The 12,207-nt window shown below is 38.2% G+C and overlaps 2 protein-coding genes across 2 annotated transcripts in view; one reads left to right on the top strand and one right to left on the bottom strand.

Moving 5' to 3' along the window:
* Positions 1–1,171: 1,171 nt before the first annotated feature.
* On the top strand, positions 1,172–3,638 carry LOC110102025 (phosphatidylcholine:diacylglycerol cholinephosphotransferase 1-like). The gene is made up of 3 exons (XM_020830165.2): positions 1,172–1,658; positions 1,749–1,886; positions 2,938–3,638. Exons 1-3 carry the CDS (start codon positions 1,404–1,406, stop codon positions 3,271–3,273), a joined length of 729 nt encoding a protein of 242 aa, XP_020685824.1. The 5' UTR covers positions 1,172–1,403; the 3' UTR covers positions 3,274–3,638.
* LOC110102027 overlaps positions 3,369–12,207 on the bottom strand; it is a 15,790-nt gene continuing 6,951 nt past the window's right edge. The window contains 6 exon segments of the mRNA XM_028697894.1: positions 3,369–3,710; positions 3,867–3,974; positions 4,292–4,404; positions 4,478–4,591; positions 4,666–4,744; positions 4,835–4,917. Of these exon segments, the coding sequence (XP_028553727.1) occupies positions 3,588–3,710; positions 3,867–3,974; positions 4,292–4,404; positions 4,478–4,591; positions 4,666–4,744; positions 4,835–4,858 (561 nt within the window). The 5' untranslated portion in view covers positions 4,859–4,917 and the 3' untranslated portion in view covers positions 3,369–3,587.

The raw sequence follows: 12,207 nt of genomic DNA, 5'->3' as shown, positions 1-12,207 counted from the left end.
TGAAGTAGAACGCTTTGGTGCTAATCTGATGAGCATTGCGGCCTCAGACCATAATATATATCCAGGCATTTAGACTTATAATACACGTTGATTTCGTTGTGCGAGTTTAATTGGTTAAATTTATGGTCATCTTTGGGTGTTGTCGACGTTTCAAATGCAATGACGAAATTTGTTTTGAGATCGGATGTTGTTTGGACAACGTCGGATGTTAATTTCCACAAATCGCCCGTTGTTGCCTCAGAGTTCATACCGATTTCGTCAGACTATTCTAATTGACCAATTTGGTAGCGATTTTTAAGTATTGACGACGCTCCAAATGCACTGGCTAAATACGTTTTACGATCAGACGTCGTTTGAGTGACGTTGCGCGTCAATTTTGGGTGTTAGTCGTCCATTTTGACTGATCTCATCCAATTTGACTGCAAGAGGTCCCCACTTAGAAGAATTTGGCGTTTTGATTGCAACGACACACTCCGTTTGACAATCAGATAATGTTTGTCCCTTCAAGTGACGTGCCGCGCCAACGGATGTGTGGCTTAAATCGTCATTTTCGCCTTTTTTGTGTTTTGATGTGTAGGGGTCAATATGTATTTGAATTTTTAGGATTAATTCTATTAAGATGAGTTATATTAAGAAGCAAGATTAATTATAAACAAATTAAAAATATTCTTAGGAAAAACTACTCTATATTAATTTTCATTTTAAAATATGGAAAAAAATTTGATGATAAAATCAAATATAAAATTTGAGTAAATATATCCTGACTTAAACATAATTAAAGATTTTATAGTCATCAATTTTTTTTTGAGAAAAATACAATATATGGTTAATTAAATTAAAATTTTTATTACATTCATTTTCAAAACAAAGTTATTGACAATAATGTTCATTCTAATAAAATTTGAGATTTTTTTTTTTTGGAAGTAAATTAATTCAAATTTAGTAAGTAAAAAATTAAATTGAACAAGAAAAAAAAACCGAACTCATAAAAAAAGAAATCTAGAAAACGTATTAATCATTTAATTATTATTATTTTTTCTTGTATCCAACGATCGGATTTGCATGCGCTGCCATTGCCAAAAGGCGTGGAGCTCCGCTTATTAAGGTTTGTCAATTGCCTTATGTGGTTTTGTTTACTTCATTTCTACTATGTGAGAATCTCTCGCCCACATCTTCCACGTGTCATCACGAACACCTTCCACTTTGTACTTGTATCTGGCTTAAATACTATAGTCCTCAATCCTGACCAATATCAAATATTATCGCTGTTATTAAATAATCTGCTCTTTGATTAAGATCTACACATCAAAATCCATTAAATTACTACTCTCTTTGATTCCAACCCGTTTCTTCTGAATTATTCCCTTCGCCAAACTCCTCCCATTGTTCTTCTCCCATCTCTAATGAAAATGGCTTTTACAGCGGTGGTTAAAGCTTCTCCTTTTAAAGTCAAAGGCATGGCAAGAATAGCTAGTCATCATCCCATCCCAAGCTGTTTCGCCATTTCTCTCTTCTTCTTCATGGGCGTGGAGTACACGCTTAAGATGGTGCCATCTTCTTCTCCTCCCAAAGACATCGGCTTCCTCCTCACAGAAAATATCCATGGCTTTCTTAGCACAAGGCCTGTTTTCAACTCCTTACTTGCCGCTCTCAACACTGTAAGAGACGAACAATTTTGTTTTGTACACTCAAACAGTCTCAACGGAAGACAATACTTTGTTAATTAATGTCTGGAATTAAGTTTGTAGGTATTTGTGGGAATGCAAGCCGTTTATGTAGGGTGGGTTTTCCTGGTGGAAGAGAGGCCGCGAGCAACCATTGCAGCCCTTTTCATGTTTACTTGCAGAGGTGTTATGGGTTACTGTACTCAGCTTCCGTTGCCCCATGTAAGTTGCAGTTGGACTAATAAGAAGGATTAGAAATTGTAGAATTAAGCTGAGTTCTTAAATATCAAGGAGCCTTTTTTTGTGCAATGATTAGAATTTTTTTAGAATCATCAAAGTCGGACATGCAATGAGAGCACTCCTTTAAAATTATAACAAAGCGCATAATCGTACGTGATGCTATTTTATTAAAGTGGACAATATATTTATCTATGATTTAAAGATATTGTTGTTACTAGAAATTAATTTGAAAATTGATTAATTTCCTTATTTGTATTGAAAAGGGTGCAATTAATTCGCTTGAAGGAGCAATGCTTCCCACACCTCAGTAAATACTTCTTCAACACACCTGATATATATATATATATATATATATATATAAGAGGAATATGATTTACGGGGACATCATATCTTTCAATCAAATTTGAGTCTAGTTTGACAATTTTGAAATTGGCATATGCAAGATTAATTTGAAACAGAAAATAGATAAATTATTAGTTTGTTCGTTAGCAAATGTTTTACTCTTTAGAAAAAGTCATGGGTTTAATTCTAAAGAAAGGTAGAACAGGTGATAAAGGAAAACTTTCATGTAAAGGGAAAACTCTATGCATTACAGGACATCGAGGCTCTATATTTATAGCCATATAGTGTTACACGTGTATATAGCTAATAGGTTAATATTCTTTTTTTGGGGACATTTAGGCCATTTAAGGCAAACTCACACACACAACGCATACACAAAGACTCGAACCCAAGACCTCTTAGTTGGAAGCATAAGCTCTCAACCAACAAGCCAAGGTGAGCTGTGTATAGGTTAATATTCCCGTGTTGTACTCTCCTTCTTGTTCGCCGTACATGGGTTGGTTTTGTTTGTCCTTTCTTGATTTGTTTTTGCTGAGCTGTTATTAAATTCCTCGTTCTAGCAGAAAACACTAGTTCAAGTTGAGTCAGATTTGTGTCCCAAACTCTACTTTGTATTAGCTTAAATTGCTTTAGAAATTGGAATTTTAGTGAAGCAAGAATTTCTGTAATCAATGCAAGACTGTTGTTACAGGAATTCTTAAGCTCGGGAGTGGATTTTCCTGTGGGAAATGTATCTTTCTTCCTTTTTTTCTCCGGCCACATTGCCGGGGCCATGATTGCATCACTTGACATGAGAAGGATGAAGCGGAGAAGGTTGGCATTGGTGTTTGATTACCTCAATGCCTTGCAAGCATTTAGGTTGCTGGCCACAAGGGGACACTACACCATTGACTTGGCTGTAGGCCTGGCAGCTGGTTTCTTCTTTGATATTTTGGCTGGAAAGTATGCGGCCTGGAAGAGCAATATTATGCCTTCAGGTTTCTACCAAGGAGCAGATTGTTCATGTTGCAACGGCAACTGTAGATGACTCCCTCTTTGTGTTGCACGCTTGAATGGCCTGGGATTGTTAGGAGGAAGTTATTTGGATTAGTTTGCCTTCATAGGAGATTGAAGCACAAGAAATCCAACTAATAATCATATACTTGAATGCTACACGCAACGTGTTTTGTATTGTGTGGTTGAGTACTGAATGAATCGCATAAATGCGAATGCTGGACACTATACAGTATAATAATATCATGAGCAGATGGATGTACATTTCTATATATATATATATATACTATCTTGGTTTGTTCTTAATTTCTACCCAAATTTCCCGCCTGATGTCATTCTCAATATACATTACTCATCTTCAGAATCAGACCCCACCGGACAAGAGCCATCATCAACATTGGCAAAAGGATCGTACAATGGAGAATTTGGATCCATGCAACCCATCAAAAGATCTAACTTGCATCTGTCACCCTATCAAGAAAGCAAGGCAAGAAAATAAAAAATTAAGATGCATTAATAGAAGAGGCATGGCAACAATGCTATTGTGTTTTCAAAGTCAAAATCAGTTTGTTTTGTCACAAATACAAGCGAAAAAAAGAACTTAAATGCAAGGGATAAACAACTTACACCCTCCAAATACAAGTCGTCAATTTTGCAACTCTCTATGATCACATGAGAATCTGGAAAGATTGCTCCTTCGCAAGCACCTTCTTTACTCAACTCTTCAGCTAAACCCTGCATTGGTAATGCTTTTTTTTTACAACACATAAGAATAATTCCTTGATAGTTTAAAATGGTAAAGAAAAAGTAATTTCAAACACAAGAAATCACATATTTGTTGATGACAATGTAAAGCAGCATTATTGACTCTGAAGGGATTCCTTGGGTTACTTACAGAAAAAGAAAAGAATCAATATGAATACAAATCGTATTCACTGCATGATTTAGGCCTGGCTACTGGCAATTTTCCAAATATTGAGCTCATTTAAAGAACTCGCTTATGGAAAATTATTAATCGTATATCTACTAACAAAATATAAACATTTATGTACCTCGTTAAAAAATGTTATTGGTTTGTTCCTCCACTTCTTAAGAACTTGAAATTGAAGTTTATACGGGCCATCCCACTCAACTCCATTCGTAAATGAAAAAATTAGGCTAACAGCTGCCAAATTTCAGAAGAATTAGAATTAGTCTAACTCTAAAATCACACAACGCATCAATACTATAATACAAACCATATTTTGGAGCCTGTATCTTAATTGTGTAAATTGGAAGATCAGCTTCACCTCGCTCTTTAATTCTCATCACCCTTGGCTCACCACCTCACATGATGGGCTGATTAAAACCCCCTGTGATCATGTGAAGTGCATGTTAGTTATTCAAGCAGGAAGCTTTACAGATACATAAAATCCATCAGATATACCGTTAAAAGCAATGCCAAACTCCTCATTTGGCGTCAAGTTGCTCGCAGCAGGATTATAGAAGAGTGTTAAGCTCTCACCCTGTAGCACATTGATATTTGTTAAATTTAAATAAAATTTAAACTAAGAAAGCCCTAATTGAATATTAAGTTAGCTAAGAAACCAACATACCGAGGTGGGAGGAAGACCATTCATGGTTTTCCAAAACACTGGAGCCCTACCTAGTTCAAACTCTGCCCAAGAAGGAAGAGAACCTGAAAATACGAAACACATATATATCTCTAAGTAAAACAAATTTCAACAGAGATTTCCTTCCTATATTTTAAGGAAAATAACCGGCATTCATCAAGAATCCATGCAATTGTTATGCGTCTGAAACTGTAAGAGCGTCTGAAACTGTAAGAAATGACTTGAAAAGAACCACTTTGCTCCTCAACAGAAAATGTATCATGACCACCACAAACAACAACAACATCAGGCCTTTATCCCACTATATGGGATCGGCTATATGAATCATTTTTCTCCATTGTGTCCAATTAAAAGTTAAATTCTCATTTAAATCTAATAAATAAATGTCATTTTTAATATTTTCTAACCAAGTCTTTTAGGTCTACCTCTACCTTTCTTAACATAAATCAAATCTACTACATCTATTTTCTTAACCGGGTCATCGGAAGGTCGCCATTTTATGTGACCAAACTATCGAAGGAGATTCTCTAATCTTATCTTCCACTGGAGCTACTCCAACCTTTTGTGTGGGCTCCAAAAATTTGATTGTACACCCGTGCCTCTCCGCACCAGACTAATTTTCTTTTAAGGCAGATTGGGTTTTAAATAAGATACTACCCAGAGATTTCGCCCTCATTTTACGAGAACTTTATGATCTGAGTTTTGGTTTTCTATAGGCGCAATCCCCTATAGTTAACTATCCCTCCCGATAACGAGAAAGAACTTTCGATTAAGATGAGCCCGATCAAGATCCCATGATTCCGTCGTTCCGGGCTGTTTTGTTCCCTGGTCTACTTAGTCAGAGGAGGTAGTCGACCCAACCTGATAGAAGGTACCTTATCAGCAGCCATGGGTTGCTTCGTCCAAGAATACCATGTAGACTTGGGTTAATGTTTGTCTAAGGGAATATATTTGAATCCATCTTAGCTGACAGAGGGCTTTGTATTTATCAAATATATCATATGATTCATTACTCAAGGGTTTGAAGCCTTTAGAGAACATACGGGCTTTGGCCGTGATCGTAATATAATAGTGTCATTTTGCGGCAAAATCACCCGATCAGAGGGCACATGCAACGTCTCTACTGGAAAGATACAATTTGAGGATGAACCTTAGTGATACACCCGACACGCATTCACTCTTTGTGAGATGAGGTTAATTTCAAATTTATCACCCTCGATAAATGGTTGCGGGAGGTAGATGAGTTTAATTTTAAGTTTTTTAGGAGATGGATTTCATTTCAGAGATTTAAAATTTTGTTGGATTTGAGATTTGACCCTTTCGGTTGAAATTTTTTATCAACACGGTCATCATCGAGTTGACGTCAAAGTCACTTGTGTTTTTATGAGTATTTGTATGGAAGTAAACCACCATGAAGAAACAAACAAGAAAGTAAAAGCAGCGGTAAAATAAAGGACACCAGGATTTAACGTGAAAAAACATGAAATCAGGAAAAAACCATAGAGTCACATCACACTAAGAAATCCACCATGAAAATGGGAAGAAATAAATACATATATCTCTTCTCTCTTGCTCTCTCCTTACTTCTCTTCTCTCTTGCTCTCTCCTTACTTCTCTTCTCTCTTACACGATTTTCACACAAAAAAAAATACAAGAGAAAGTCAAGTAAAAATAAGAGAAAGTGAAGTAAAAATAACATCAAGGGATGCCACCCTTCAGAAAAAAGAGAATGAAAACTATCCAGTCTGCCTCGAAGCATTACGATGCCAGATTTGGAGCGCCGCGGCGCTCAAGCCTCTATCAACATGATGCTGCGGCACTCAAACCCACAGCGTTGGTGCTGCGGCGTCAAATCTAGAGCATTGTGGCGCTCTGCTCTCTATCATTTCTCCCAGCAAACTTTGCAGCACTGAGGTTCTCGGGTACACAGCGCCGGGGCGTGTACTAATTTTTTTTTTCATGTGCAAAGCAGAGGGAGGACCCCCGCACCCCCCAACGAGCACGACAAATTAACTTAAGGTCCGATGCAACAATACAACTTGATTGATTAACACAATCAGATTCACACACAGAACTAACAAGTAGATGGCTTGCAGTTTGCAAGAGGGACCCCGAATGGTGGACTGCTATTGGCCAGCAGGTGCGGGACAAAACAATGGAAGAAATTGAAGTGCTGGACCATGGAAATGAGAGAAGAAAAGCTGAGAAGAAACCTCTTGCTATGGCATGAGGCTAGTGCAACAAGAGCACCATTTGTTATTTTTATTAATCTACATCAAGAAGGAGAAGACACCTTTTGAGTAGGCGTAAACTTCTTAAGGAAGAAGAAGAGGGTCAATCATGTATAAAAATCAAAAGAAAAGCCAAGGATTAAAGGAAGGTGACCAACGATAATGGCCCATCAATAGAAATTATATTTAGTGTGGGCTCCTTCTTATATAACAGTCATAACCACAATGATAGTTGGTGATACTCCTCTCAAAATTGGAGAGTTGAAGAGCCATTTTAAAAATATCACTACTAAAAAAGTTGCCCATACCTGGTTTAAAATTCAATAAACACAACAGTTAGTAAAATAATATCATGAACTACATTGATCACATCTACAAGATCTCAATTTGATTCTATCAGCAATATATATCATAGATGCTACATATAAAGGATGAATACAAAAGCGTACAAAGGGAAAGAGAATTTTATAAGCAATTTAAGGTGTGCCTCTGTTGGAGAATTTTTTGTATCCTCGAACGAATTGCATATTTTATAATCGGGCACGGCATAAGAATACGATATATTACCCCGGAGGGTAAAAATACCATTTTCTTATGGGCTCAATAATAAAATTTACAATTATTTAACAGAGATTCCCCCACTCAATGTTTGGTCGAGCGGGGTTTATTTATTTCTGGGGTACAGACATCCCATAGGGGCAAGCCCCTATGGTTAATTACATCCCAAGTTTGATTTGGGAACACTTTTGATTAAACTAGTGATTTTTTTTCTTTTGAAGTCATTTAAATGTTGGCTAAAAGGTTTGTTCTTTGTTGTTTTTAAAAAAAAAATCATGAAAGTCTTGATTAAAGGGTTTTGGCCTTTAGGAATTTCAAGGAGGAGATTAGGATACTTTGCACTAAGTTTTGTGATTAAGACAAGACAATACAGAGATAGAATGTGTCGATTGGTTCATACACTAAGAAATGTCTGACTCTATGTTAATCTTGGAAGGTGTCAAAGGGAGAGATTTTACTTCTCTTCATAAATCCTTCAGATCTGACTTACCTCAATCAATTTGGTTAGGAGAATGGAAATGAAATAATACCAAATCATGGGTATTCTCAAATAATCCGCGGTATATAACTATTGAGAGCTTCCTATTCTCGCATTGGACAATTTCTTGGCTATCAACAATTTATAAAATCGAGGCGTGGAATTCACTTTTGATCGGCTCATAGGTGTTGATTTCTTTGAATACGAATCAATAAGCTTTGTCCACCTTAGGATTGCGACTCTGAATCAGATTATACAACTCTTTAAAAATTTGTATAGAACGCGCAGAAGGGGCGAAGATTGGGCATCCGTTTAGGAGTTTGGAAATTCGCGGAAACCCTTTTTGGAGCGAAGCATTTCGTACCTTCGAGTCACAAGCAAGAGCGAGAACTCAATATCTCTCCAAACATACTGCGATCATTTTTTGAAAGAGCATAAATCTGTAGAAGAATGGGGATCTCCTGGAGAGTACTCTCTACCATTTTACTCTCGTAGGTAAAAGAGAGGATAACTCAAAATATGCAGTATCCTCTAATGGTGCTTCGTCCAGCTCTCACAAGCAACATGTCTTGAACATTGGCCATTTGAATGTCCCCACTTCAACAAGAGAGTCAACACCAACTACATATACACATTCTTTCTACACTTGATGGTGGGTATCCGTTTTTATAGGAGAATGAGATGTGGATCATTCCTACAGCGGAGCTTCCATCGCAAGATCTTAAGAGCGGTTCGTGAGAACAAAGGAACAGGAAACCATCATGTGTACTTAGAGGTTCCACCTTCGAGACTTCAATCCTAATACTAACAGTTGGACCACAAGTTCTAGCCCTTGTCGGGAGACGGAAGAAATTCACTGACGCTGGCACTCTCGAGTCAGAAGACGGGAGTAATTCTCATTTTGCCTAATTTGAAGCTAGGCTACCCTAATGAGAGAATTTAGAAGGTTCCTCGGAGGAATTTGGGCTATAGTGACGTGCAAAAGAGCAATATGTCACAAAACTGCAATCACTTAGGGCTACCATATATCTATGTGAAAGTAGATTTTTTCTTAATTGACGTCTCAACTTAGAATAGTCCGATAAGAGGGAGAACGATATCATCATTCCTACCCATTTTGCAGGTCCTAACTACGAGGGATAGGTGCGAAAGGAGAAGCTAGAGAGCACAAACTTGTAGTTGCTCACAACGTGCATATTCAATGGACCGGCCTTATCGACATCCATTACAGAATGATTGTACAATCAAGTCAAGAAACCCGAACAACCAGTACTCAGAACCTAGGTTTTCTGCGTTACGATGAGCACACTGAAGGGGTTATAACCTCGTTGACTACTTTTTTGTGTTCATCAACCAAAGTGAAGAAGGAGCGAGACACCTAAGAGAGGTCTAAGTCTGCAGGGCATAGGACATCATCGCGCAATGACATCAACATTAAATGGAAACTATGCAGGAATTTAAACACTTAAAGGATATTCTCTTTTTCCCATCAGAATGTAGGATTGTATGGTTATTAAAGAGTCAATGCACTACAGGCTAGAAGGCACTTGAAGAGAGCTAAGATAACATTGGGGTTAGGTCCAAGAACTGGGTTACATTATTTCTTCAAAAATAACTCTGCTACTCTGCAAATTAACTACTTGTTTCGACGCTTGTACGATGAATGTTGCCCGACCTAGCCCCTACTGATTCAACATTGTGTAAAGAACGGAGGGTTTGCAATATTATGGTTTAATTATATATAGATAATGTTCCAATCAAATGATCTGCATGAAAGATAACTTGGAGAGCTGATTTCCCAACGATTGTAATCACCTTACAAAAACTGACGGATTATCGCAGGCTATAGCAATACCATAACTGCGCAGAATGCGAACTTAGAGAACGCATATCAAGCGCGCATAGCATTCATTTGCAGCAAAGGATAGAGGAACAGGAGTACATCGTAATATCTTACTACAATGTGTAATACTTGAGGATTCTCAATACGATCAAAGGGAACAGCGCATGACACAACCAACATCTGATATTGGAGTTCCATCCGCTAACGCGTCGCTTACAAAGAAGTGTGTTGGAGAGCTCTAACTTCGGAGAGGAAAGAATTGGGATACCCGGAAAACATCGCATAATCTAGTCGAACACTAAATGTCGTAGGGAGACGTTTAAACCCTTAGATAGAACATGAATTTTAAACTTTGGATATGAGCAGTATGTCTCTGGTCCCCTCTCGCTTCTAAAGAAAAAGACTATCTAAACAAGCTTCTATGATCACACGATATCCTTAGGATGGTGGACCTGAAGTTCTGAGAGTCAAGAACCCTTCGAATGCAGTTGCAATGCATTGTACGAACCATTGAACCCTTATTCATAAACTCTACAAGAAATTATGACCTAATTAAACAGGCAATTAAGTATTTGTATTGCACCGATGTTTGTCATGAACTCTAAATCCAACATATTTTGTGAGGAATCTACCAACGAACTAACGACACCTTCTGAACATCTAACTGCGATGATGCCATCCAGAACAATCATCTGAATTATCTCATCTAATCGAGCTTAATTCAAATTCTTGGACATTCAACATTTCAAAAAAGCCTTCTAGAGTTTATACATGTGCCACACACTCTCCTGGTGCAATTGTCGTCCTCTTTGCTCAACTCAACCAATTCCTTTGGTGATCAATGACTTGTACTGAAAAGAAGGAGTGCATACACCATTACAACTAAATTTGCGCACAATTCGGGTTCGATCGCGGTTAACTCGACGATGTACCAATCATATACCTTAGATGGATGGAATCAAACTAATCACTTTCAAAGCCGAAATCTGTCAGTTCTATTTCCCGGGACATGTCACATACATTTCGGATTTAAAATTCCTTCCAGAGCTCTAGTAATTGGCACCATAAAATCACTAAAATGTCTTCAGATTGATAATATATTACGTATCGTCAACTTCATAGAGGTTATCCTATACATGCTCATCTCAGACCATCATTCGAAGAGTCATACAATCTGACTCACACCTCATTCTACCTATACGTAACAACCACTACACACCAAGGATCTATCAGTAACTCTTAACTCTCTCGAACCCGTTTAAGCCTAACACTAACACTCTAGCAGATTATGAAACTAACCTCTAATAAAGCATCAAACAACCAAATCCCCACGGCGAGCTGTCTCAAATTACCTAGTCTTCAAATCGACAATACCTGACACCCGCAGAGAAATACAAGCACGGGAAAGCGAACACTACAGGTGCAACTAGTTCATCTAAGACATCCAAAAACTCTAACTGCATTCAATCATCATTGCTTTGACAGATTCAAAGCATGCAACAAGCATGACTCACACTGAAGTTACGGGCACACTTGGGCAATTAGTTAAGCATGTCGACTGGAAGATTGGCATATAGCTGGAGAATGATATTACACTGGCAATGGCAATGCATTATGAGTGGGCAGGGTATAAAGCGACGAAACATTGGCAACAGAGCAACTCCCTACCCCGTAATCATGCACTCGCGGTCCCTTTAGGGACGTATAATCGCACACAATAACGCCAGACACAAGTGAATCAACACTCAAATTTCGTTCACTGTTTTGCGGAGAGGAAGCATCGATGGGTTTTTAGGGAAGGCATAAACGAGCTTCTAAGGGATACTGGATTAGTGGAGGCGAATGCCGTATACTTAAGATAATACGAGAGATAAAGGTAGGACGGAGTGTCGTGCGGACACACAACATATATGAGACACTAATCACCTTCCCTAAAAGAATTAGTCCAATGAGCAGATAGCGCTCCTATCTCATCGTCGCGGCAAGGTGAGTTCGTTAGTAAGTGACTACACACGGGAACGAAGCCTGCCAAGCTGCCAAGCTGCTGTCGACAAGGGCTCCCCAAGGAGTAAGACGCTGTCCAGTAGTTCCAATAGAGAATTTCAAATGTTTGAAGCTTCCGGAGGTCGACGTTTGCTGTCCAAAGCTCTCGAAAGCATTTTCACTGTTTGGAAAGCCTCGGAGGACTGACTATGGTTTGCTGTACAACAGGTGCCTCCCAAGCTGCCAAGCACTTGTTTGATAA

Source organism: Dendrobium catenatum, unplaced genomic scaffold, assembly GCF_001605985.2.
Source record: "Dendrobium catenatum unplaced genomic scaffold, ASM160598v2 fragScaff_scaffold_1021, whole genome shotgun sequence".
Taxonomy (NCBI): Eukaryota; Viridiplantae; Streptophyta; class Magnoliopsida; order Asparagales; family Orchidaceae; genus Dendrobium; species Dendrobium catenatum.
Note: the sequence above shows the minus strand (reverse complement) of the source record. Positions and strands in the feature narration are given on the sequence as shown.